Source organism: Salvelinus sp. IW2-2015, linkage group LG4p (assembly GCF_002910315.2).
Source record: "Salvelinus sp. IW2-2015 linkage group LG4p, ASM291031v2, whole genome shotgun sequence".
Taxonomy (NCBI): Eukaryota; Metazoa; Chordata; class Actinopteri; order Salmoniformes; family Salmonidae; genus Salvelinus; species Salvelinus sp. IW2-2015.
The window spans coordinates 19,077-45,003 of NC_036841.1; the positions used below are offsets into that span (position 1 = coordinate 19,077).

The window sequence follows — 25,927 nt, forward strand, 5'->3', positions numbered from 1 at the left end:
CTCACATCTGAGCACCATCAAATGAGAATACTTCCCCCACGCAGCGAAGCCAGACTAGCAGTGCCAGGAGACTGGTGACCAGGGTCATTAAAACTTCTTAGGGCTAGGCCCCTTTTTTCTCCACTTCCTGCCTGAATGACATGCCCAAAGTAAACTGCCTGTAGCTCAGGCCCTGAAGCCAGGATATGCATATAATTGGTACCATTGGAAAGAAAACACTTTGCAGTTTGTAGAGATGTCAACATAATGTAGGAGAATATAACACAATAGATATGGTAGGAGAAAAAACAAAGAAAAACCAACCGAGAATCTTTTTTTTTTGAGAGAGAGACCATCCTCTTAGAAATGCAAGAAAAAGGTCATATTGACAATGAGCTCCCTGTATGCAATTCCTATGGCTTCCACYGGGTGTCAGCAGTCTATATGCAAGGTGTCAGGCCTGTAACTTCAAAAACAAATAAGAAATAACAATTTTAGTAGAAGGACACAGTCTTGGAAACTCGTTTTTGCGCACACCATGAAGACATTACGCACCTGCTAAAATCTGTTTCCTATTGAACATACTTATTTCGGAAAGAAATATTATAGTTTAATGTAATTAATGTAATTAATTACATTTTACGGTATCTGAGGAGTAAATAGAAACATATTTTGACTTGTTGAAACAAAGTTTAGGGGTAGATTTTCGGATTCCTTTCTCTGCAAGTTGAATGAGTGGATCACTCAAATCGATGGCGCCAACTAAACAGACTTTTGGGGATATAAAGAAGGATTTTATCTAACAAAACGACACTACATGTTATAGCTGGCACCCTTTGGATGACAAATCAGAGGAAGATTTTCAAAAAGTAAGTGAATATTTCATCCTTATATGTGAATGTATGAAACCTGTGCCGGTGGAAAAATATTTTGATGTGGGGTGCCGTCCTCAAACAATTGCATGGCATGTTTTCGCTGTAATAGCTACTGTACATCGGACAGTGCAGTTAGATTAAAAAGAATTTAAGCTTTCAGCCGATATGAGACACTTATATGTACCTAAATGTTTAAAATCCATAATATTAATGATTATTTATTTGAATTGCGCGCCCTCCAGTTTCATCGGAAGTTGTCCCGCTAGCGCGACACCGATCCGTATTAACATACTCCACATGCTGCAACCACACCAGTCAACACAGCAGAGAGAGACAAACTGTCTGGACTCCAATACAAAACCATGCCCTGTCCTTGTTTCAGTATGTCATGATTCATTACTCAGACTGTATCTGTTTTAACTGTGTGATGATTCAATGTACAGTTACTACAGTAGCCTATAGGCCATCTGAGTAACCCTAAGGTCAATTGTTCAATGACTAAACCTTTGAAATGACACAGCATCTAATGAGTGACCTTATGTCACTGAACTGTGTCCCAGTTCCTCTCCAAGTCCCACTGACATTAATGATGCCATGGCCCAGGCCTTGGCTCTGTCTCAGGTTGGTTTTGTAACCAGAAAGTGATTAGTGATGCTACAGCTACATTAGACTGCTGCTGGTACTGATTAAAATAGACCTGGCAAGGCAGGCCCTCTCCCCCTTGTCGGTTAAACATGATGTCTACAAGGCTATAGGAGAACACTGTAATACAAATCAATATGCAGCCAGGGACAGGGCTAATACCAGAAGATAACATATAGGGTGGTCACATTTCTGTGACTTCAGGGAAATACAGATTGAGAGATGGCATACTGGTGACCTTATGAAGGTGCTATATGTCATGTTAAATGTGATGTAGGTGATGTAAGACAAGTAGGGCAACAMAATCATTATCAGAGAAAGAGAGAGAGAGAAACAGAGAGGGGGAAAGAGTGAGATGGAGAAAGCAGGCCAGAGAACAAGAGAGCGGTGTAGTGCTCTGTCCCTCTCTTTTGCAATTGGCAGACTCCGCTTGAATGAAGAGTTCAGCGTGTAATGGACGGGACATAAGTCCTTAGCTGCTCACGCACACACACACACCCAGGGCCAAAGGAACAGTGACTATACTGTGGGATCAAGATTTTACCCTTATATTCCCCTCATTTGCTCTGACCCAAACTCACAGATGCGATACACACTTGTCATTTGATGCTTCACCCAACAATATCAAACAGAGTTATTCTAATAAGGAAGTCAGAAAGAAACATTACAGTGTTTTTGGAGTCTTACTTTTGATGGTGAGGTACATGGATTTGCTGACGTCAGCTCCCACATCGTTGCTGACCTTACACAGGTAGTAGCCGCTGTCCTCCTCCAGCACGTGTTTGATGAGCAGAGAGCCGTTGACCAGCAGCTGGATACGGGAGCCAGAGTTCAGGGCGATGGGCTGGAACTGGGGAACCCCGTTACCTAGGGAAGAGACAGGAGGGACGGGGCCACGAGTCATGGATGATATGACCTGAGATCCACATTTTAAATGCATTTAGCACCTTTCAAAAGTGTGTACATATTTGTAAAGGACGTGTAAGTCTACAACATACTCTAATCCTTAATCTGAAACATTGTATTTGGCATAAGCAATGTAAGGTTAACAGCACATGGGGGTGGTGTGCTACAATTTCCCCTTCCTAATTTAAATCCAAAGCTACTACTGTTTTTGTTTTTAATGCTCATGTTTTGGGTCAAGACTATTGACAGATGCGCATCCTTATTTGACTTGTACAGTGTGTGTAACGCTTTAGTGACAAAGCTTTAGGGATTTAAGGACAGTAAACATGTATCTTAACGCTGCCCCTAAACCTCAGCAGCTGCTGTGGAGAATGTAGCCACTAAAATGAGGTAATCGTTAAAGAGATAGTGCTCATGTTCAACACCAGAGCAGATTGCTGAGGAAGAAAACAACAAGACTGCAACGTGGCCTTGAAACAAGGAATCAGCCAATAAAATGCAAAGCAGTTTCCTTTACACAAAAAAGTACTTTTCTTTTCCTTTGTTTTTCCTTGATTCTCTGTCTGTAAGCCATGTTTGGTATCCTTCATGTGAACAACATTGAACATGTAAGCATGTACATTTACAAATCTACACATCAAAGACTGAACATTGTATTGTACATATTTTTGGGGGTAAATACAACCTAATCTCCAAAGCATTGGTTTTGTCTTGGTGAAACACAAAGATGAGTATTAGTATGTACATGCTTTTTGTAGGTCAAATATTCTTCATTTGTTGGGCACATCTCCCTGGTGGTGAGGTATTCTTCAGCATACTAGCATACAGCATTATACTTTTCACATATTAGGGAACAAGTTATTTTCTATAATCATCCATGTTTCTGTTGGASGTAATGTTGGACAGTTTCATTCAAAAAGGTCAAAATGACTTCAGTACTGTAGGAAATGTTTAATACTGAAAATGTTCAGGTCAACGAGCTGCCTGGGAATGGAAATCCACTCAGAGCTGTAAGTGGTCTACCTATGTTACAGCAACACATCCAGGCTCGCTCATAGAGTATTAAACATATGTCTGAACTGGGCCAGATATTAGCATGCGATAAAGTTAGCGTGTAAAGATAAGGACATTTAGTGAACTGTGGGTTTTGGTCCTTAATTAAAAATCCAGTCAAGTGCCTATGGTTAGCGAGGGGTCAAGTGGCAGTACTATTCCCACTCTGCTGCCTTGTAGACGAGACGAGAGAGAGAGAGAGAGGAGAGAGGAGAGAGGAGAGAGAGAGAGAGAGAGAGAGAGAGAGAGAGAGAGAGAGAGAGAGAGAGAGAGAAGAGAGGAGAGAGAGAGAGAAGAGAGGAGAGAGAGAGAGACGAGGACGTGCTCTTGAATGATGGATTTTGCATATCCAGAGGGAGCTAGCAGTTATGCTAATACCAGCTGACCTTTCCTTCTTCACTGTTCTATTCCTCTGTGGCTCTGCTCTGCTAGCACCTGACTGGGAGAATAAAAAGCATTATCCAGACCAACAACAGCAGGCAACACACGTCACTTACAAATTAGAGGTACATCTCAGATAAAGGCCCCGGCTGAGTCTTCACTCTGCCATCGCKGTGGCGACAGACCAAGGTTCTGCCAGACATTTTTAATCAGACAGGAGGTCTAAGACATTGAGGAGCGTCTCTCTCACATCAAACCCAATCTCCTCTCTGTCCCAGGGAGCCAAAGTCACAAACAAATCCCATCAAAGCCTGGCTGCTGTCTGTCTGGCCCTGTCTCCACGCCTTTGATGCCCCTCACACGGCCCCCCACGCCACCCAATTGGTTGGATTGGTTGTTGTCTCTCCATTGTGGGAAACTTTCATCCCTGGTTATGGACGAAGCAGCAAACACCTGGGTCCCCTCTTCAGCTAGCCAGGTCAAATGCTGTGCCACTTTGTTCACCTGCTCTCTCACACCTCACTGGTAGCTCCCCCACCTCACAACCCACAGTGGCTGTACACCTGCGACCTGTGACAGTGTGTGTGTACACCTGCAGTTGTTGAACCACATCATACACGGGCTGTGGATGAAACAGATGGAACCCATATGCCTTCAACTACTACTACCGTTACTCCATCCAAAAGAGCTGCCGTTACATCCCCAAACAATGTCCATTAATACGTTTGTATAACCATTTAATTCATGCTACCAACAGTCTTCGGATGCTTGATTTCAATATATGTTTACCTTTGGAGTGCTTCCATACGAGGGTGGGGCGTGGATAACCCTCAGCAGAGCAGTTGAGGGTCACAGTTTTGCCATAGATCCCATCCTGGTCTGTGGGCTGCACCACAAACTGGGGAGGAACTGGAGGAGCAGAGMGAACCACACACAGACTGACTTACTAGTACTTCTGAGACAGAAAGATAGTAGAAGAGATAGATTGAGAAAAAGACTGCAGTGGAGAGAAATCACAGTATAAAGACAGATGAGAAGCAACGGAGAGAGGAGCAGAGAAAGAAACAGAAACAGAGAGAGAAAGAAAGAAAGACACAGTACGAGTCAGGGAGCGAGAGGAGGGAACCTAAGAGAGATACATCTAGAGACAGAGACAGAGGAACAACGTGCTAGCCTCCTCTCACCCCTGACAATGAGCTGACTCTGGTGCTCAACAGCTGCAGCCTCGTTGCGTGCAATGCAGGTGTAGTTTCCGTTGTGGTCTGGGGACAGGTTGGAGATCCGCAGTGAGCTGGTGAACTCTATGTTGTCGATGGTGACCCCCAGACTGGCAGGGATTGGCCGCCCGTCCTTCTGCCAGGTGATGTCCAGGGGCTGGTCACCTGACATTACCACGCAGGGGATGAAGACACGCTGGCCAATGGAGAACCGCTGGAATGCAAAGGGCTGGATGTACGGTGGAACTGGAGGGGAAGAGGGGGAGAGGTGACCATAACCACATTAGGCTGAGAGACAATACACTATACCGGTACAATCTCCTGTGTGTCATACTTCAATATTCTATCAATCCCTTTGGTCATTGGAAATCATTGAATAGACTCTGAACTCAGAAGGACTGAGAGTGAATCATCACGTAATTCCACCTTAGTCATTCCTCCAGTCTAGCCGAACATTCTGTACTCTGAGTCGGAGCAAACAGTACCAAGAACAGGTGTACTATTCCATAAACACTTGAAGGGGTGATTCTGTATTTTGGTGACTCYTGCCACATCAGTCTGTCTAGAAAACCTAACGACCCTCAAGAAGGGAAAAAACAACATGTTATACAAATGAATGGAGAATCAGGCCCCATGCTAGACTAGATAACGACCTAGATGTGAGATCCTGCTCAGTAAGTCCACTGTGGCACCTTCTCAGGGGACTCTCCAGCCATCTCGCAAGTCAGCTGCATTTGAGAATCAATGAGTTAAAATAACACTGAAATAAGCAGCACTTGAGCACTGATTTAATTCACAACAAAGTAGGGATAATGGACTCCTGGGATCTCCCCAGCCGCTTTCAGATTTTGAAGCTTGAGCAGAGCAAATTAACTAAGATACTTGTAGCGGGGAAGTGTTGCTTTATATCATGTGGTCCCCCTTTCCCCCGCCCCGCCCCAGCCTCATCTCCTGGAAATGTTTTAAGCAGTGGCTGCATCATTCATGACATGGATATGAGGCATGGGGAATCACTCGTTAACATTCCCATTACGTATTCTGGGTCTCTGGTAATCAAGCTCAATCGCTACTGTATGTGCAGTCATACTAATGACTCTAGTTTAGTCTCACATACCAAAGAAGCGTAGTCATAGCAGTGGTGAATGTCAGGCAGTGTTTCTGTAGCTTATGATGGCCCTGTCCAATGGGAGTATGACCTGCGAGGTCACTTCCTATCTCTGGCTACAGCGTTGTCATGTTCTACTGTCCACACTCTCATACCTCTTAGAATGCTTATGAAGCACATGGTGATGTGTGTAACCTACTCCTCAGCCTGAAGTGTCCCCACTTGCGCCAGTGAATAGCTAGCTTTTCATGTGGTGCCGACTGGTAAGATGCTTCAGGAGGGTGGTCATGTATACTAYCAAGACAGAGTTCGTGCCGGGTATGGGTTGAATCGAGAGGAAGTGGTATTTGCTAAGAAAGCAGTGTGACTTCCTTTACACTTTCCAAATTGTTGTATGCTAGTGTGGATATTAGAAAAAATACTGTGTACTGTCACAGTGCATGAGTCAGGGAGGCAGGCTCTTCCTACCTTTGACATTGAGATGGACGCTCTGATTGGTCTCCTGATGAGGTTTGACCAATACCCTGCAGTTGTACTCTCCCTGGTCTAGCTCCTGCACGTTGGACAGCTTCAGAGTGCCGTTGTTCTCGAAGGCCCGCTGCCGGTGGTTAAAGGGGAGCAGGTGGGAGTTCTTATACCACTTGATGGAATAGTATGGGTAGCCAATGACGCGACAGTGGACGTACGCATCCCGCCCTGCGATGGCTGTGATGTTTTTCATTGGACGGATGCTGGCAGCCCCTAYAAATACAGAGAGGGAGAGAGAGCTCTCTATAAACACATTTATGGGTGAGAGGATTGTGAAATGACAGTCAACAACATCAAGCCGTATGTATTGACAGCACACCCAAATGTGTTTGTTTTTACCACAGGACCTCATGGTAGACTCTGAAGAGAGGGCTGTGAAATCAGGACCAAATTAGACAAGGACAAGGTAGGGTTGGCTGACAGCTGAAAGACAGAACATTTTAGTGGACAATATTCACTGTATGAGTTATCTGCATTACAAATCCAAGAGCCACTTGAAACTAACTGTCTCGTTGAATAAATAAACTATACATTCAACAACAAAAAAGTAAGTAAGAAACTAACCAAGGAAACAAAAGAGAGAGAACTATAATCCCTTTTACAGTCTTAAGATAAAACCACCACCAGCATAGAAACATGCAGTACAAAGTTGACCAGTATACACCACACTGGGCTGAAAACCTGCCTGTCAGTAAGGCCTACAAATAAAATGATAATACTTTGGTCAAATGTGTTCAAACATCTACACATGGAACAGCAGTGTAAATCAGCTGAAGGGAATCATCTCTGCAACAGTGATCTGTGTAGAGGATCAGATTACTATTAAAGACAGGAAGAGAGGTATTATAGCAAGAAGAACCTCCCTGTCCAACAAATGAGACACAATCAATAGAACAGACATGTTATGGATGGATCACACATACACAAACACACACTGACAAAACATGATTGGTTGTGACCTGGCATTGTGAGGGACCTTTGACAGTATGAGGGACTGACATGCAAACAGGCCAACAACATATGGGCGACTAGAAATAGCAGTGTTAAAAAATAAAAAGCTATAGAACTGGAGTATCACAATCATAGAAAGAGGGGCAATGTGACAAGAGAAATTCACACAGGGATAAAAAACAACATGGAGGAAATTAGGAGAAACTAAACAATGGAGTCCGAAGCTGCAACTGAAACCGAGGAATAAAAGGAAGAAATAAAGAAAGAAAGAAAATGAGCTCAAGTAAAAAGGTTAGGAATATGTAGGCACTTAGCAAAGGAGGGAGAATAGAACAAAAACCTAAAAGAAACAGGCATTTAACTTGGAAACCAAACAAAAATCAGTTAGGTGTATGTTTTTGTTGTTTTGGAGGAGCTGATCTGACAAGCACCTCTTACGTTTATTCGAGCCTGGTGGTAGACCGCCCCGGCCGAGTTCCTGCAGGTGCAGCGGTACACCCCTCCGTCCACCTCCTTGGTGTGGGTGATGTTCAGCTGGCTGACCACGTGGCCCTCGTGGGTCTCGTAGTGGCCAGGGTGGTGGTGACTGTCCTTGATGACCGGGTCGTCGTCCAGGTTCCAGGTGCAGGAGGGAGGGGGAGTGCCTTTGACGTTACACACCAAGAAGACTGGCTCGTTGGGGTTGACCACCTTCTCACTGAAGGAGGACAGAATCTTCGGAGTGCCGTCTGAAAGGGGAGAGAGAGAGGAAGACCATGGGTAATGGTTAATAGGACTACAACGGGTTGGAAAGAAAAACCTGACAAATCTCTGCATCATGTACTGTATGAACATTGTAAACGTATTCTATACTGACATTAGTCAGCTAAGGTATCGCTCACATAAAACAATTCAAATAATTCCTTACAAGTGTGAAAATAATGTGCAACACAAAACCAAGAACAATTCTTAATGATAGAAAACAACTCTATCTTAGAGTGGCCTGCTGTTGCTCTCTGATAACCCTAGCATGTTCTACATCATTATAGATTATCAATATCCTCCTTATACAGTTCAGTGGCCAGGCGAGACAGTTGCCCAAGCAACCAGGCTCAGTTAGGCAGTTTAAAGCTGACTGGGGTAGTAACCCTAATAACAGTTGCTGTTCTGCCGGAGCACAACACTGGCCCTGTATCGATCCAGGGCCAAAATCCCTTTCTGCTAAGTCACTGCTGCTGCAACTACACATACAGTACCAGTCAAAAGCTTGGCACACCTACTCATTCAAGGGTTTTTCTTTATTTCTACTATTTTCTATATTGTAGAATAATAGTGAAGACATCAAAACTATGAAATAACACATATGGAATCATGTAGTAACCAAAAAAGTGTTAAACAAAATCAAAACATATTTTAGATTTTTCAAATAGCCTACTATTTTCTATATTGTAGAATACTACACTCTTGGCATTTTCTCAACCAGCTTCACCTGGAATGCTTTTCCAACAGTCTTGAAGGAGTTCCCACATATGTTGAGCTGCTTTTCCTTCACTCTGCAGTCCAACTCATCCCAAACCATCTCAATTGGATTGAGGTTAGGTGAAAGTTGAGGCCAGGTCATCTGATGCAGCACTCCATCACTCTCCTTCTTGGTCAAATAGCCCTTACACAGCCTGGAGATGTGCTGGGTCATTGTCCTGTTGAAAAACAAATGATAGTCCCACTAAGCGCAAACCAGATCGGGATGGCGTATCGCTGCAGAATGCTGTGGTAGCCATGCTGGTTAAGTGTGCCTTGAATTCTAAATAAATTACAGACAGTGTCACCAGCAAAGCACCCCCACCCCATCACACCTTCCATGCTTCACGGTGGGAACCACACATGTGGAGATAATCCGTTCACCTACTCTGCGTCTCACAGAGACACGGCGGTTAGAACCAAAAATCCAAAATTTGGACTCATCAGACCAAAGGACAGATTTCCACCGGTCTAATGTCTATTGCTTGTGTTTCTTGACCCAAGCAAGTCTCTTCTTCTTATTGGTGTCCTTTAGTAGTGGTCTCTTTGCAGCAATTCTACCATGAAGGCCTGTTTCACACAGTCTCCTCTGAACAGTTGATGTTGAGATGTCTGTTACTTGAACTCTGTGAAGCATTTATTTGGGCTGCAATTTCTGAGGCTGGTAACTCAAATGAACGTATCCTCTGCAGCAGAGGTAACTCTGGTTCTTCCTTCCTGTGGCGGTCCTCATGAGAGCCAGTTTCATGAAATTTTCCAGATTGACTGACCTTCACGTCTTAAAGTAATGCAGTGTAATTTCTCTTTGCTTATTTGAACTGTTCTTGCTATAATATTGTCTTGGTCTTTTACCAAATAGGGCTGTCTTCTGTATACCACCCCTACCTTGTCACAACACAACTGATTGGCTCAAACACATTAAGAAGGAAATTCCACAAATGAATAAGGCACACCTGTTATTTGAAATGCATTCCAGGTGACTTCCTCATGAAGCTAGTTGAGAGAATGCCAAGAGTGTGCAAAGCTGTCATCAAGGCAAAGGGTGGCTACTTTGAAGAATCTCAAATATAACATATATTTTGATTTGTTTAACACTTTTCTTGGTTACTACATGATTCCATATGTGTTATTTCATAGTTTTGATGTCTTCACTATTGTTCTACAATGTAGGAAATAGTCAAACTAAAGACAAAACCTGGAATGAGTAGGTGTGACCAAACGTTTGACTGGTACAGTACATGGACACAAAACATACACACAACATAAAACCGTAACCACTCATGCTATAGTCAACTTCCAAGCAGTACAGTACACATGAAAAAAAAACACATGGTGATATATTCTAACCACTGTCTTATTATAAGAACACCAATATATCAAATAACTGCCATAGTAGCATTGATCTTTATAGAAACCTGTACTGTATCTCACCCTCCAAAATGACCTGAACAAAATCCTGAGCGGACATTTTGTTCTTCCTGGCGAAACATTGGTAGGCCCCGCCGTCGCTCTTTGCCATGCCCTCCATGATCAGGTTCTCCCTGCTGATGCCTGTGATCCGCACGTTGTTGCCGGGGTAGATGATCTCTCCGTTACGGTACCACGACAGTTCATACTCATCAGAGCCACTGACACTGCAATGCAAGGACACCTTACTACCCACGCTGCCCTTCACCTTTCGTGGGCTGACCACCGCCTTCAGGGGCTCTGGACACAAGAGAAACCACAGAACACACTGGTGGCCTATGACATTCTTATACCATGACACAAATATTTTGTTGTGAGAACATTATCAAAGAAATAGATAAACAAAGTGACAGGGCAAGAGCAGCTAACGCAGAGACATCATGGCACCCAGGCTGGGATAGCTCCTGATGTGTGAGTGTGATGTGGTGTTTGGACTCACGCTTGACCAGCAGCCGGCCCACCACCTCAGCGTTGCCATAGCTGTTCCACACCTCACACACGTAGGTGCCAGAGTCGGTGGGCTGGGCGCTCTCTATCAGCAGGCCCGTGACACTCTGGCGGAAACGTGTGTCGGGCTCCAGGGGGCTGTTGTCCTTCAGCCAGCGGTACTTGGGCATGGGATGGCCCGACGCCTTACAGGGCAGCTCCACCCGATGGGACGCCATGACCTCCCGGCGGTCAAAGCCATCCAGAATCCCCGGCTCTGAGTTGGTGGGATCTTATGAGAGATAAGAGAGAGAAGTTGTTATGATAAGAATAGAGTTCACTATTAGAAGAGATAGTGTTATGATAGTATTCACTGTGTTGTGGACTTTGCAGTGTATGAAGATGCAGAAGTTTCTGATGTATTACTGCAACATGGTGTACTGTACAGATATCTAGATGTTTCTGGGGTACCGTTATTTAGGTATTTAGGGCAGCACAGACTGACCTGACACAAAAAGCCGGGCGCTGTTGCTTTGCCTGGTCTCGCCCGTGTAGCGATGCCGTGTGGTGCAGCGGTAGTTATACAATCCATCCTCATTCTGAACGTCCAGAATATACAAGGCTCCTGTGGTTGTGATGAGAAATCTAGGTCCTGGAAGAGAAAAAGAGAGAGAAAGAAAGGAGGGATTATTCACATWAAAAATACAGTAGCCAATCAGCTCATAGGAAGCTACTGTAGTACGCCATCCAGCTGGAAAAGACACCCGGTCCCGCATAATCCATGGCATTCACAAACAGTACTGAATTATCTAGATAAGTTCTATTATACATACATATCCTGAAACATATCATACCAAGACCTTTTACCTGAGATAACCTTTACATTTGGCCTCTGCCCTCCCTAGCTCCAGCAATCTATCTGGTCTAAACCTCTGCTACAGCAACCAAATCCTCTTTGGGTGTCACTAGCAGTTCAGTCTGTGCAGTAATATTATGTTAATTCTGGGGATCAAACCCGACTGAGTGGGGTTGTCAACATCCATAAGGAATGATACCTTCCTCTCGCAATCATATGCATGCGTTATCCCCAGGAGAGCAGATTGATGTCAAAACTGATCGAAAAAGCAATTTACAGGAGATRGTCTTCACTGTGCTGTGGCGAGCATGCTAAGACAGAGACAGCTTAGTGAGCATTTYGGCCCCAAGGAACACCAGCCAGGGGCAGCTTCAGTTAAAACCAGCTACAGTAGCAGCGCTGTGCCTTGTCTCTGACAACGAGGAAGGTYTCTTTAGATAAAGCCTGATCAAAATGGACTGTAAAACGTCATGCACCATTCTGGCCTGAAATCTACAGAAAATCAATGACAAATCAAGCATAGGATATCAGTGTTTTTTTTGGCAAAGTTATCAATTGGTAAAAAAATACAAAAGGACCGGATAAAGAAATATTTTACCTGCATTTAATATTGGCATATTTAATAATTCATTCAATATCTATTGTTCATACAAATAAATACAAATAAAAAATCCACTTTTGAAAGGTAGTAAAAATAAGGAGAGGGAGGAGAGGGAGAAAAAGTCTGCAGCTATTGTAAGAGTTGACCTAGTTAGGATAGACACCAGAGTCCATGGATTTGAAATCCTGAAGGGGTTTCTAGCTCCTGATTTAAATGCAGTTGTGTGACGGGCCACCAGCAGTGTGATCTGTAGAGGGAGGGTGGTGTGTGTGTGTGTGTGTGTGTGTGTGCATGCCCTTATCATTGCCAGGCATTTCTTTAAAGGTTGAGGAGATCAGATACATCAAAATTATATCTCTTTCATATTGATATTCATAAATGATATGTAGGATTTACTTCTTCAATATTCAATATTGTCACAATACATTGTGCAATCAAAGTGAAAATATAAAATGTTGTGATTTGTATCAGAGTATTTGATATCACCAACATAGGCCAATAGCAATTATGTTAAAAAAAACGAGCTTTTTTAAAGGTTCTCCATTTTGATTCTGTCTTTGGTACCCTACCCTGCAATCTCACAGGGGAATCCATCTTGTGCGAGACAAAATGGTATTTCTCTCTAGTCGCTGAGCAGCCTGTGTTCTGCAGCAATTTTCTCCCCAAGCACCTCCATGCTCCTCCAGTGTCTTTTAAGCTGTCAGACCTCTGTTATTGTGTTATGACAGACTGAAGAGCAGGGAGAGGGGATGCTAGAGAGAAGACAGGGGCTCAGCAGACTGCAGCAGAAAATCAAAAATGAAAGAAAATCTATTGTCTTTCTCTCTCCTATCTCGCTCTCCTTTCTATTAGTCTTTCTCTCTCCTTGCCTCTGACTCCTTCTCCACCATCTGGCTTTCACAGCACTCAGCGATATTCTGTCCCTATCAATGTTAGCCTGTATCGGATCCTCCAGACATACAGTACTGTTATACACCGAGTATACACCGAGTATACCAAACATTAGGACCACCTTCCTAATATTGAGTTGGACCCCACCCCCTTTTGCCCTCAGAACAGCCTCATCTAGTTGGGGCATGGACTCTACAAGGTGTCAAAAGCGTTCCACAGGGATGCTGGCCCATGTTGACTCCAATGCTTCCCACAGTTGCGTCAAGTTGGCTGGATGTCCTTTGAGTGGTGGACCATTCTTGATACACACAGGGAACTGTTAATGCTGCGTAAAAAAACGCAGCGTTGCAGTTCTTGACACAAACCGGTGCTCCTGGCACCTACTACCATACCCCCTTCAAAGGCACTTAAATATTTTGTCTTGAATGGCACACATACACAATCCATGTCTCAATTGTCTCAAGGTTTAAAAATCCTTATTTAACTGGTCTCCTCCGATTAATCTACACTGATTGAAGTGGATTTGACATCAATAAGGGGTCATAGCTTTCACCTGGATTCACCTGGTCAGTCTATGTCATGGAAAGAGCAGGCGTCCTTAATGTTTTATATACTCAGCATATTTGCATGTATAGATTAAGCTTCTGAACCTGAGGTGAAATCATTGAAACAGGCAGCCTGGTGTTTGTGATAAAGGCAGAGCATCAAAAGAGCCAGGAGTGCTGCGTAGTCTTCCATGTGCAGCCCAGCCCTGCCCTGGTCTTCCCAGCCCTGCCGTGCCCCACCCTGCCCTTCCCAGCCCTGTCCAGCCCAGCCCAGCTCAGCCCAGCTCCACACATTCCCTTCCCAGCCCTGCTGATCTGAAGGAGCTAGCTCTCCCTTCGTTCTCCAGAAACATACTTAATCTAATCACCCTCACTTGCTAAGACACAAATACAGATCTGTAGTCAAAGACATGGAAATAGCAGTACAAAATGCTACAATGCCCAAAAGCATTGTCGAAAACCTCAATGGGAAAAATGTATGGGAAATAGGTGTGGACATTGTAGGGACAAGGATCTTGGCTCCGCCTGCTCCTCCACACTCTCTCCTTGTCCTCCTGGACAGGGTGTTCTTTTCTGACGGCATGTTCGGAGTCTAATTGGTGGCTGCTCCGAGGTCAGTGTGCCGGGGATCTGATCTCTAATCTGGTATAATTGAGGTCAGGTCACTGGGCTGCTGACCTCACCATGCAAGGACAGGGAGTCAGGGAGCTCCTCCTCAGCCAATAGCGCAGTAGGGTGGATGCATGGACACCCGGCTGGCTGACAACATGGCTCCATCATGGCTGTCATAGTGTACGTCGGCTACATTCACCAACAGCCCAGTCCTCACACCCTGGATAATATAAAACATACTCTGCCCTCTCTCTGGACCTTCCTCTCCTTCATCCACCGCTCAGTACCTCATCCCATTTTAACATCCTTCCCACTTCTTTCTGTCCTCTCTCTGTCCTCTCTCTGTCCTCTGTCTGTCCTCTTTCTGTCCTCTCTCTGTCCTCTGTCTGTCCTCTTTCTGTCCTCTCTCCCTATTCAGCTACATGTACAGTATGTGTCCTGACTCCTGTTATTTGAGGTTAGAGGGGTTTGCAAGCCATCCAATAGATATAATAATCGTATCTCTTCCAGTACACAAAGCCCAGCCCACTAGACAGCTGGCCCAGCCACACCACACCGACCCACGTGTATGGTAGGGACTCAGCGCACTGTGGAGCGTTAATAATGAATGTGTGTGGAAGGGTGACGAAGCGTGTCACCATCTCCCCTCTTCTCCTTTGTGCTACATCAAAACACCACTTAAGGACACGTAGTAACTCCTTTGATCCGTCACTCAACCCTAATCCTCTCAAAGATCAAAGATCTGTAAAATCAAGAAGTGATTTGAGAGGAATTATTTTATGGCTTGTTGTGATTGGCCTGTAAAGAAAGCGTCCTCCATTTTGCAGTGAGTGACTGGTGTTATTTACCTCTCCTCAGTAAATTAAAGATGCCTTTTTATTCATCATAAATCATTCAGCTGGGTTGAATCAATCCATGCAAAAAATGCCCAGCTGTCATGAGATGAACTATGCATATTTAAACACAAATCTTACATGTGAAATATGTCATTTGAATAAATCATGCAGTTGTTTTCTACTRTCTTTAGTTTTGATCAAAGTTCTGGTTTGAACCTTTGATTCAGGACTATATTTGAAGGATAGGACTTTATCTGAAATAGCATATAGAATGAATGTACAGTATTTTACAGAAGAAACCCTCTTAAAATATCAAACAAAAGCATATGCTATACAGTAGGTCTGATATGCTAGTACCAATTATGGCTAGATTATACAACGATAAAAAACATTTCCGTGAGCACTATTGGCACATATCCCAGTAGACTCTTGAAGAGGTTGAGCCTTGCTCACTACACGATGAGAGACAGGCGGCAATTAAAATCCTAGTTTGGATTGTGAAGGAGCGTATAAAAAAATTCTGGTAGCCACTAACACATATGAACAGTGTAGTAGAGTATAGAATGACCTGTACAGTACCTAAGCACAACCAACAATGGTTGTCCTGAATTAGCTTGTTTTACACATCAATAACTGACTGAACAAAAGTTAAAATGCAGCTTGTAAATATTTCAAACTCCTTCTTCAAGTTGTGATATCAATGAGCCTTCAACCCTTCTTAGTAATATAAGGCCTATACAGGAGATTATTGGACTATACTAGCCTCTTCAAAAACGTCAATAGAGCTCCAGCCTGCAAAACCTCTGGGACCTGAGTTGTTCAGTACTGTGGATCCTATAAACTTAGGGCTCAGACAGACCAATAGAGTTTGCTGGCTGAGAGTACTTAGCACCTCAATGTAATTTGTGAACCAAGTGTGTACTGATTTTACATGTAGAATTGCATGAAAAATGTCGTCAGTTTGACGTTCTACAGTGGGTGGTCCCTAAAACACAGTGGGCTGAAAGATCGGCAGACGAATGGCAGATGCACATTCAGTGGGATGTGTGTGTGAGCCTTTAGTTTGAGCCTGGCTGGGCACAGAGGCAGCAGGCAGGCAGGGAGCTACTGTATTGTACTTGCATATATAATTAATCCACCTTCCCTCCATGTGCTCTCTGCATACCTGGTGCCATTGTGGAGGTGTTCTCCCTCCGTGCCATTCCACGACCACGCACCAACCAACCGCTCTCATCTCCACACGATACTGCATAATGAGGGAGTGCTATTCTTTCTCTCTGACTCCTGGCCTGATGAAAGGTATTCAAAGTTCTCTTTTATTTCTTTCTTCCCTCTGCTCTGACAACAACAGAGGCTCCGTGCTGCTTTCACGCAACCAGAAGCCAAGGTCAGTACAGTGCAGAGAGAGAGAGAGACAGGCTAACCACCCTTAGATGTACTCTACTACAGTTGGCTCCTTGTATCAGCACCTCTAGCCAACAGTGAGAAAACGTTCCTGGATTAGCTTTGGTTGTTGATGTGGACTGAGCATGGTGGGATTTTAGCTGTGAGGTGTGATTTTTGTATGTGGGTGTAATCTTCTTCATGGCAGTTAGTTATCCCTGAGAGATGCCTGGTGGGCTGGCTAATGTTAGCTTCAGCACAAACAGACAGCACACTGSAAGCAAAACCAATCAACTGGGAGGACAAAGGCTGGTGTTTGCTCCAGCCAGAGACAACAACATTCACACTTCTCTCTGTCAAATTATTACCTCTTGTCTGAAATGTCTTTGTATCGGAGAGCAACATTCTGTGTAGGCTACAAGAGAGAGGACAGCCAATGCCACAGGAAACCCTGTACGTTTCACATTAAACCAGCTAACTAACACCACAGCTGGAAACACTTCCACTGGCACTAAATGTATATTTGATGATGTAGAATATCCACAGATTGTAAAATGAGTAATTACATTTAGCACTCTATTTTCACCAACCAACAGTTCTGTGAGTTTATATGGGCTCTGGGCTAAATAATGTGCCATGAGCAGTCTGCCATCATAACCTTATTATTGCAGCAGCTTAAAAACAGCAATTAACACATTTCCATCCCATCAGACGACACTAATTTGTGAATTTCATTCTCTCTCCATGCAGTCCCCAACCAGAGAGAAACAACAGTATTCTCCACTGAGCTACTGGCAACACCAAATCCACATATATAAAGCTGATGAAATTGCTTATGGTAATTGAGGTTATTTTAAAGCTAGGTTTAAGCTTTAAATTAAACTTTAATGAAATTAAAAGTTAATCATTTTGGGGTTTGTTTTGGCCTCTATTTCGTAAAACAAAAGTGAGGCTGGAAATAAATTGAACCTGCCATAGAAATGTTCATGATGTAGCGTTGTGCCGTTTTAATGTCATATGTTGAACATCCTTTTACTGTCTATAATGCTGAACTGTTATGGACTACTGAGATCCTCCAAGCACTCTCTCTCTCTATCCAAGACAAAGGGTCATAAAGTGGGCCTTCACACCTAGGTGTGATACCATGTGACCTCACAGGACTACAAAAGGGCTCTGACGTTAGCCTCTTATCATGCTGGACCTCTCAAACTGGACTTCTATCGAGGAGGGAGAAGAACCTCCATGTTCAGTAGGCTGACAACAGGGCCTGGACCTTCACCTTTAATGTCAAGAACAAGTGAACTGATAAGTCAGGGAAAAAGTACATGTTGGGGAATAGTACCTGTAATCCAGTACAGAAACTAGGACGGAAGAGCCCATGAACTAAACAGTCTCAGAAGGAGACTTAGTATTTAAAGAGTTAGTGCGGCCTGAACTGTACATTTAAGCTAACCTTCTTCAAGGAAAGAAGGAGAAGACAATTTAGAGCACAGCCTCTGCAACTCAAAGGAAGAGCCAGCAGACAGAGTAACCTGGGACACAACCCAGAGGAGCAGCACATGAGGGGCCTTCCAAACTCAGAGGAAAGGAGCAATAAACCACCACAAAGAAACCCCTCAACTAAGGACAAAGGAGGACACTGCCATCTTGKCTTTGTTCACCTCCATGTGGCCTAACTAGAGCCAGGGACAACAGACTGTTCACAGACTGAGTATCACATCTTTAATATTCAGATATCTTGGTCTCTTTCTTGTCTTTCATTCTATTTCCTACCTTTTTATGATCCCTCATTATTTTGGTAAATATTTTGATTAGCGTTATTAAATGTTGATTGTATAAAAAACTTGTGTTTGTCTTTTATTCTGGAAAATAACTACAATAGATTCTTAAAGAATTCATACCTTCAGATTAAATCAATGTATTGCTATTATTCAAATGTTAGTCTTACAAAGTTATTGTAAATAACTCATAAGTCAAGTCATAGAATACCAATTTTGTCCAAGAAAGGACTGGTGCTCKGTTAATAATTTCATAGTGATAAGCATTCACACTACCTTACAATGCAGTGTCTTTGTAGACAAATTACTGCCCCCACACACAACTGGAAGCACCTGTGAAGGGAGTCTACTTGGTAAGAGAAGTAGGTTTTTATCAGCACCCAAAACCATCATGTGAATTTATTTGAACATGGGAAYAAGCTCCTCCTATGTACTGTAAATACTGCAGTGCAGTTCCATTGAATTGAGCCCTATGTCTATTACCCRCTTGCCTGTTCTCCTACAGTATTTCTGTCTGAGTGAGTAGAGTTCTGGACTTAAGGTCATTAGTATACGGGTTGTCTACATCAGCCTCCCAGAGATGCAGCTGAATGATAGGCCTAACCATGAGGCTCGACACTGAATCTGAAGCCCTGGCTTTTAATAGGGTCTGTTCTCAGTAATTATGCTGACACAATTTGATCAGTGCAGGCTAAGTATCTTCATCTGAAGGAGATGGGGGGAAATTAACGCTGATGTAATAAGTACCATTTGTCACTATTAAGACGGAGGTGTTGACAACTACTGACGTTGTCAGGGAAACTGTTGTCTCTCCCTCACTTCCAGCAAGCACCCTATCCCCCCCCAAAATAATCAGTGGTGGAAAAAGTACACAATTGTCATACTTGGGTAAAAGTAAAGATACCTTAATAGAAAATGACTCAAGTAAAAGAGAAAGTCACCCAGTAAAATACTACTTGAGTAAAATACACTTAACTATCAAAAGTAAATGTAATTGCTAAAATATCAAAAGTACAAGTAAAAGCATAAATCATTTCAAATTCCTCATATTAAGCAAACCAGATGGCACAATTTCTTCGTTTTTTATTTATTTATGGATAGCCAGGACACACTCCAACACTCAATCATAATTTACAAATGAAGCATGTGTGTTTAGTGAGTCTGCCAGATCAGAGGCAGAAAGGATGACCAGGGATGTTCTCTTGATAAGTGCATGAATTGGACCATTTTCATGTCCTGCTAAGCATTCAAAATGTAACAAATACTTTTGGGTGCCAGGGAAAATGTATAGAGTAAAAAGTAGATTATTTTCTTTTGGAATATAGTGAAGTAAAAGTAAAAGATGTAAAACATATAAAGAATAAAGTAAAGTACAGATACCCCCAAAAAACGACTTAAGTAGTACTTTAAAGTATTTTTACTGAAGTACTTTACACCACCGCAAAAATGGAGTCAAATACTGTACTCTGCAGTACACACACGCATGCACACATACACACACACATGCAAAATAACKATTATTCCTCAGGGCGCTGTGTATCAGGCAGTCCCCCGTCATGATTGAGAGCTTCTGTATGCTGCCTTGAGCTGCCGTACTTCAACACTGGGMGGGTGCAGTCACTGCTACACACTGGCCTGGCTAGTATCGGCTTTGGAAATAGTTTGCAATAAACAATGCACGAAGCCCACATGAAACAACATGAAAGAGTGGTAATAAATCTGTCAATCGATTACAGCACAGAGGGAAAAAAAGCCATCAAAGTATTGACAATGCATTTCATAAATTATGCATGGATTGTCAGATCACTGAATCAAATCTTATTTGTCACATGCGCCGAATACAACAGGTGTAGACTGTATTGTGATATGCTAACTTACAAGCCCTTTCCCAACAATGCAGTTAGAAAGTAAGAAAAAATAGCAAAAGTAAATAACAAAGGAAATGGTAACACAATTAAATAACGAGGCTATATACAAGGAGTACTGGTACTGAGTCAATGTGCATGTAGGTCAGGGCAAAGTGACTAGGCAATCAAGATAGATAATAAACACAGTAGCAGCAGTGTATGTGAAGAGTGTGAAAGTGTATCTACAGTGCATTTGGAAAGTATTCAGACCCCTTGACTTTCTCCACATTTCGTTATGTTACAGCCTTATTCTAAAATGGATTAAATAGATTTTATTCCTGATTAATCTACACACAATAGCCATTTCTGACAAAGCAACAACAGGTTATTAMAAATTTGGGCAAATTTATTACAAATAATCTGAAATATCACATTTACATAAGTATTCAGACCCTTTACTCAGTACTTTGTTGAAGCACCTTTGGCAGCGATTACAGCCTCGAGTCTTCTTGGGTATGACGCTACAAGCTTGATACATGGCGTTTCTCCCATTCTTCTCTGCAGATCCTCTCAAGCCCTGCCAGGATGGATGGGGAGCGTTGCTGCACAGCTATTTTCAGGTTTCTCCCGAGATGTTAGATCGGTTCAAGTCCGGGCTCTGGCTGGGCAACTATGGCTGGGCCACTTGTCCCGAAGCCACTCCTGCGTTTTCTTGGCTGTGTGCTTAGGGTCGTTGTCCTGTTGGAAGGTGAACCTTCGCCCCAGTCTGAGGTCCTAAGTGCTCTGGAGCAGGTTTTCATCAAGGATCTCTCTGTACTTTGCTCCGTTCATCTTTCCCTCGATCCTGACCAGTCTCCCAGTCCCTGCCGCTGAAAAACATCCCCACATCATGATGCTGCCACCATCCTGCTTCACCGTAGGGATGGTGCCAGGTTTCCTCCAGATGTGACACTTGGCATTTAGGCCAAAGAGTTAAATCTTGGTTTCATTAGACCAGAGAATCATGTTTCTCATGGTCTGAGTATCACGACTCTGGATATGAACCAGATGCAGACACAGGAGGAAGATGGTTCGGTTGTCAGAATAGTTTTTATGACAAAAGGGCAGGTCGAGGACAGGCAGCGGTTTGTAGTCCAAGGCAGATTAAAAAAGGGACAGGATGGCAGCCAGGGTCAGGGCAGACAGGAAGGTCGGAACAGGAAAGACTAGAAAACAAGAACTAGAGAGAAGGTAACACACAGAAAACACACTGGGACGACTTGACGAGACAAGACGAACTGGCAACAGACAAACAGAAAACGCAGGTATTAATACACAGGGGACAATGGGGAAAAATAGGAGACACCTGGTGGGGGATGGAGACAAGCACAAGACAGGTGAAACAGATCAGGATGTGACAGTACCCCAACTCCTGGCATCCTATCTGGGCACATACCTGGTTGACCGGGGTGTCGGCGGCGGAACTCAGTGATGAGGGCTGGGTCCAGGATGTTCCTAGAGGACCCCGATCGGAGACCATGTTGTCCGGATGTCCATGGATCCGGAAGACGTGCTGCACCATAAGCTGGGTTGTCTCCTTGGCTGAGGGTAACTTGGGAAGGGGAATAAAATGTGTAGCTTTGGAAAACCTATCCACCACAGTAAGTATGGTGGTGTTGCCATCTGACGGAGGGAGACCAGTGACACAGTTCAGGGGAGATGAGGAACAGGGAGTGGTTGAAGGAGACCAGCTGTAGCTTGCCACAAAGTCTTGTTCTGTGCGCACACAGTGCAGGCAGCAACGAATGTGGAGACACCCGGAACCATGGTGGTCCACCAAAAACTTTGGCGGATGAAAGCCAGGGTCCGACGGCAGCTGGGATGATATGTGAGTTTAGAGGAATGGGCCCATTCCAGGACCGGGAACCGGGCCGAATCTGGGACGAACATCCGGTATGCCGGGCCCCCCCCCCTCGCTCCGGGGTCCGGCTGTGAATGCTGCTCCTTGCGGACCCAGCTCTCAATACCCCATACTAGTGTAGCTCCTAGACAGGAGGTAAGGAGGATGGTCTCAGGGTCAGAGGGTGTAGTAGCGGAACTATACAGGCGGGAGAGAGCGTCAGGCTTCACATTTTTGGACCCAGGGCCACATAAACGGAACCATGGGAGAGGTGAGAGCAGAGAGGGGGGAGGCCAGGGTGCTGTAGCCCCCAATAAACCGGGCCAATCCACCCCCACTCTCACCTTGTCAGGATCCATCTGAATGTTCCCTGCAGCGATGACGTATCGCAGAAAGAACATAGTTGAACGATGGAACTCACATTTCTCCGCTTTTACAAACAGCCGGTTCTCCAGGAGGCGCTGGAGGACTTGTTGGACATGAAGAACATGTTCTTAAGCCGACAAGGAAAAGACAAGGATGTCGTCGAGACAGACAAACATAAACCGGTTCAACATGTCACGGAGCACATCGTTGACCAGGGCCTGGAATACTGCGGGAGCGTTGGTCAGACCAAATGGCATAACCAGGTACTCGTGGTGTCCACTAGCCATGTTGAAGGCTGTCTTCCACTCATCTCCTTCCCGTATCTGAACCAGGTGATAGAAACTCCGAAGGTCCAACTTTGAAAAGATGGTCGCCCCCTAGATAGGCTCAAAAGCCGAGGAGAGGAGTGGTAGCGGGTAACAATTTTTTACAGTGATGTCATTGAGGCCCCGGTAGTTGATACACGGGCGCAGGGTTTTGTCCTTCTTTTCCACAAAGAAAAACCCTGCCCGGCAGGGGAGGCAGAAGAACGCATGATCCCGACAGCTGGAGAATCCTCAATGTATAACTCCATAGTCTTGGTCTCTGGGCCAGACAGGGATAAAGCCGCCCTCGAGGTGGTGTGGTGCCCGGGAGGAGGTAAATAGTGCAATCGTAGGGTTGATGCGGAGGAATGGATGTGACTCGAGCCTTGTTAAAAACCTCCTGGAGGTCCTGGTACTCCACGGGAAAGGCGGAGAGATCCAAAGCTTTTCCCAAGCCCGCAGAAGGACATCCCAGGGCAGGTTGCCCCYCCTTAAGGCAATGTGCATGGCAGAACGGGATCCAACCCAGTAGTCCAGTCGATCAGGGGGTTGTGCCTCTGGAGCCATGAAAATCTCAAAACCACAGGTGTATGAGGAGATTCAATTAGTAMAAACTGTATGGAACCGTACTGCGAGTGACCCTGCCAATGCAGCGTCTGTCCAAAGCTTTGGCGTCCATGGGAATGGAGAGAAGTTGAGTAGAGATACCCAGCTCAGATACCAGGGTAGCATCCATGAAGCTGTCGTCAGCCCCAGCGTCAATGAGCACCCGGAGAGATTTTGACCGGTCACCCCACAGCAGGATCGTGTGGAGAGGAATGGGAGTTTGGAGACTCCCTTTATGGCCCACCAGCGTACCCGTACCTACTGATGAGCCTGGWCTTTTACTGGATAGATGGATATGTAATGTCCTGTAGTACCACAATACAGGCAACTGTTGGAGCTCTGCCTGCGTAAACGTTCACTAGGAGACAATGGTCCAAGGTTGAAACCATGGACCACAGACAGGAGGTCTGTTGGAAACCAAACAGACCTCCTCTCCCTCCTGCGTTCCCGTAGGCGTCCATCGATCCTTATAGTCAAGGCTATGAGGGAGTCAAAGTCCCTGGGTAACTCCCGGGCTGCGAGTTCGTCTTTGATTTCCTCCGATAATCCATAAAGGAAGGTGTCGAACAGGGACCCCTGGTACAAGGCACTCTCGGCAGCTAGTGTGCGAAAGTCTACTGTGTAGTCTGCCACACTGCGGGAGTCTTGACGCAGACAAAGTAGCTTCCAAGCTGCCTGTCTCCCAGACACCGGGAAATCGAACACCTTCCTTAACTCCGCCACAAAATCCTCCAGACTAAGGCAAATGTCGGATTGTTGATCCCACACCGCCGTAGCGCTTCCAGACATCAGCATTATAAGATACGCTATCTTCGTCCGATCCGAAGGAAACGAAGAGGGCTGTAGTATAGCGCTCCAGAGAAGGTAAGCGGGGTTCTAGGGAAGCCGGGGTAGGCTTGAGAGAAGCATTGCTAGTAGCAAGGTTACTGGGCGCCCGGGAGGTTTCCGTTGTGGCTTGCTCCAGTAATGACTTGAGCATATAGTCATGGCATTCCTCCAAGTTATGGAGTCCCTCCATAAGGTTCTGAAGTAGTTCCTTGTGTCTTCTAATGGTGGCTCCTTGCAGGGGGACAGTGTTGTGGAGCTGGTCTGAGTCTGCTGGGTCAGTCGTGGCCAATTCGTACTACCACGACTCAGGATATGACCCAGATGCAGACACAGGAGGTGGATGGTTCGGTTCTCAGAATATTTATTATGACAAAGGGGCAGGCAAAAGGGCAGGTCGAGGGCAGGCCGAGGGCAGGCAGAGGTTTGTAGTCCAAGTCAGAGTCAAAAAGGGACAGAACGGTAGGCAGGCTCAGGGTCAGGGCAGGCAGAAAAGGTCCGGGAAGACTAGAAAACAAGAACTAGAGAGATGGTAACACACAGAAAACATGCTGGGATGACAAGCGGGCTGTCATGTGCCATTCACTGAGGAGTGGCTTCTGTCTGGCCACTATACCATAAAGGCCTGATTGGTGGAGTGCTGCAGAGATTGTTGTCCTTTTACAAGTTTCTCCCATCTCCACAGAGGAACTCTGGAGCTCTGTCAGAGTGACCATCAGGCTCTTGGTCACCTCCCTGACCAAGGCCCTTCTCCCCCGATTGCTCAATTTTGCCGGGTGGCCAGCTCTAGGAAGAGTCTTGGTGGTTCCAAACGTATTCCATTTAAGAATGATGGAGGCCACTGTGTTCTTGGGGACCTTCAATGCTGCAAAAATGTTTTGGTACCCTTCCCCAGATCTGTGCCTCGGCACAATCCTGTTTCTGAGCTCTACTGACAATTCCTTCGACCTCATGGCTCATCAACTGTGGGACCTTATATAGAAAGGTGTGTGCCTTTCCAAATCATGTCCAATCAATTAAATTTACCACATGTGGACTCCAATGAAGTTGTAGAAACATCTCAAGGATGATCAATGGAAACAAGATGCACCTGAGCTCACTTTCAAGTCTCATAGCAAAGCCTCTGAATACTTATGTAAACAAGGTATTTATGTTTTTATATTTTCAATGAATTTGCACAAATGTAACCTATATTCGTTTTGTCATTAAGAGGTCATGTGTGTAGATTGATGAGGCCATTTATTTTACATATTTAAATGTAACCTTTAATTAACTAGGCAAGTCAGTTTAGAACAAATTCTTCTTTACAATGACGGCCTACCCCAGGCCAAACCCGGATGACGCTGGGCCAATTGTGCGCCATCCTATGGGATTCCCAATCACGGCCAGATGTGATACAGCCTAGATTCGAACCAGGGACTGTAGTGACTGAGTGTGATCTAAGTGCCAGTATCAATTTGTGGTGGTAAATTGGCAGCTACAAAAATATGGCATATCATGAGGTATTCTAACTCAGGCTAGCAGAACCTGGAGACTTCCTTAATATTAGAGATCGTACACCAGCTGTTGT

General features: G+C 44.6%; 2 protein-coding genes across 2 annotated transcripts in view; both read right to left on the minus strand.

Annotated features, from left to right (window-relative positions):
* Positions 1-8,158, minus strand: part of LOC139022492 (cell adhesion molecule DSCAM-like) — a gene marked incomplete at its 3' end in the record, with an annotated part of 27,036 nt that extends 18,878 nt beyond the window's left edge. The window contains exons 1-5 of the mRNA XM_070436693.1: positions 8,076-8,158; positions 6,627-6,899; positions 5,021-5,299; positions 4,626-4,745; positions 2,184-2,363 (exon numbers count right to left, since the gene is read on the minus strand). Of these exons, the coding sequence (XP_070292794.1) occupies positions 2,184-2,363; positions 4,626-4,745; positions 5,021-5,299; positions 6,627-6,879 (832 nt within the window). The remainder of the gene's footprint in view (positions 1-2,183; positions 2,364-4,625; positions 4,746-5,020; positions 5,300-6,626; positions 6,900-8,075) is intronic.
* Positions 6,835-25,927, minus strand: part of LOC111956625 (cell adhesion molecule DSCAM-like) — a 97,516-nt gene continuing 78,423 nt past the window's right edge. Inside the window, exons 4-7 of the mRNA XM_070437005.1 lie at positions 11,533-11,679; positions 11,041-11,319; positions 10,566-10,841; positions 6,835-8,365 (exon numbers count right to left, since the gene is read on the minus strand). Coding sequence (XP_070293106.1) covers positions 8,022-8,365; positions 10,566-10,841; positions 11,041-11,319; positions 11,533-11,679 — 1,046 coding nt within the window. The 3' untranslated portion in view covers positions 6,835-8,021. The remainder of the gene's footprint in view (positions 8,366-10,565; positions 10,842-11,040; positions 11,320-11,532; positions 11,680-25,927) is intronic.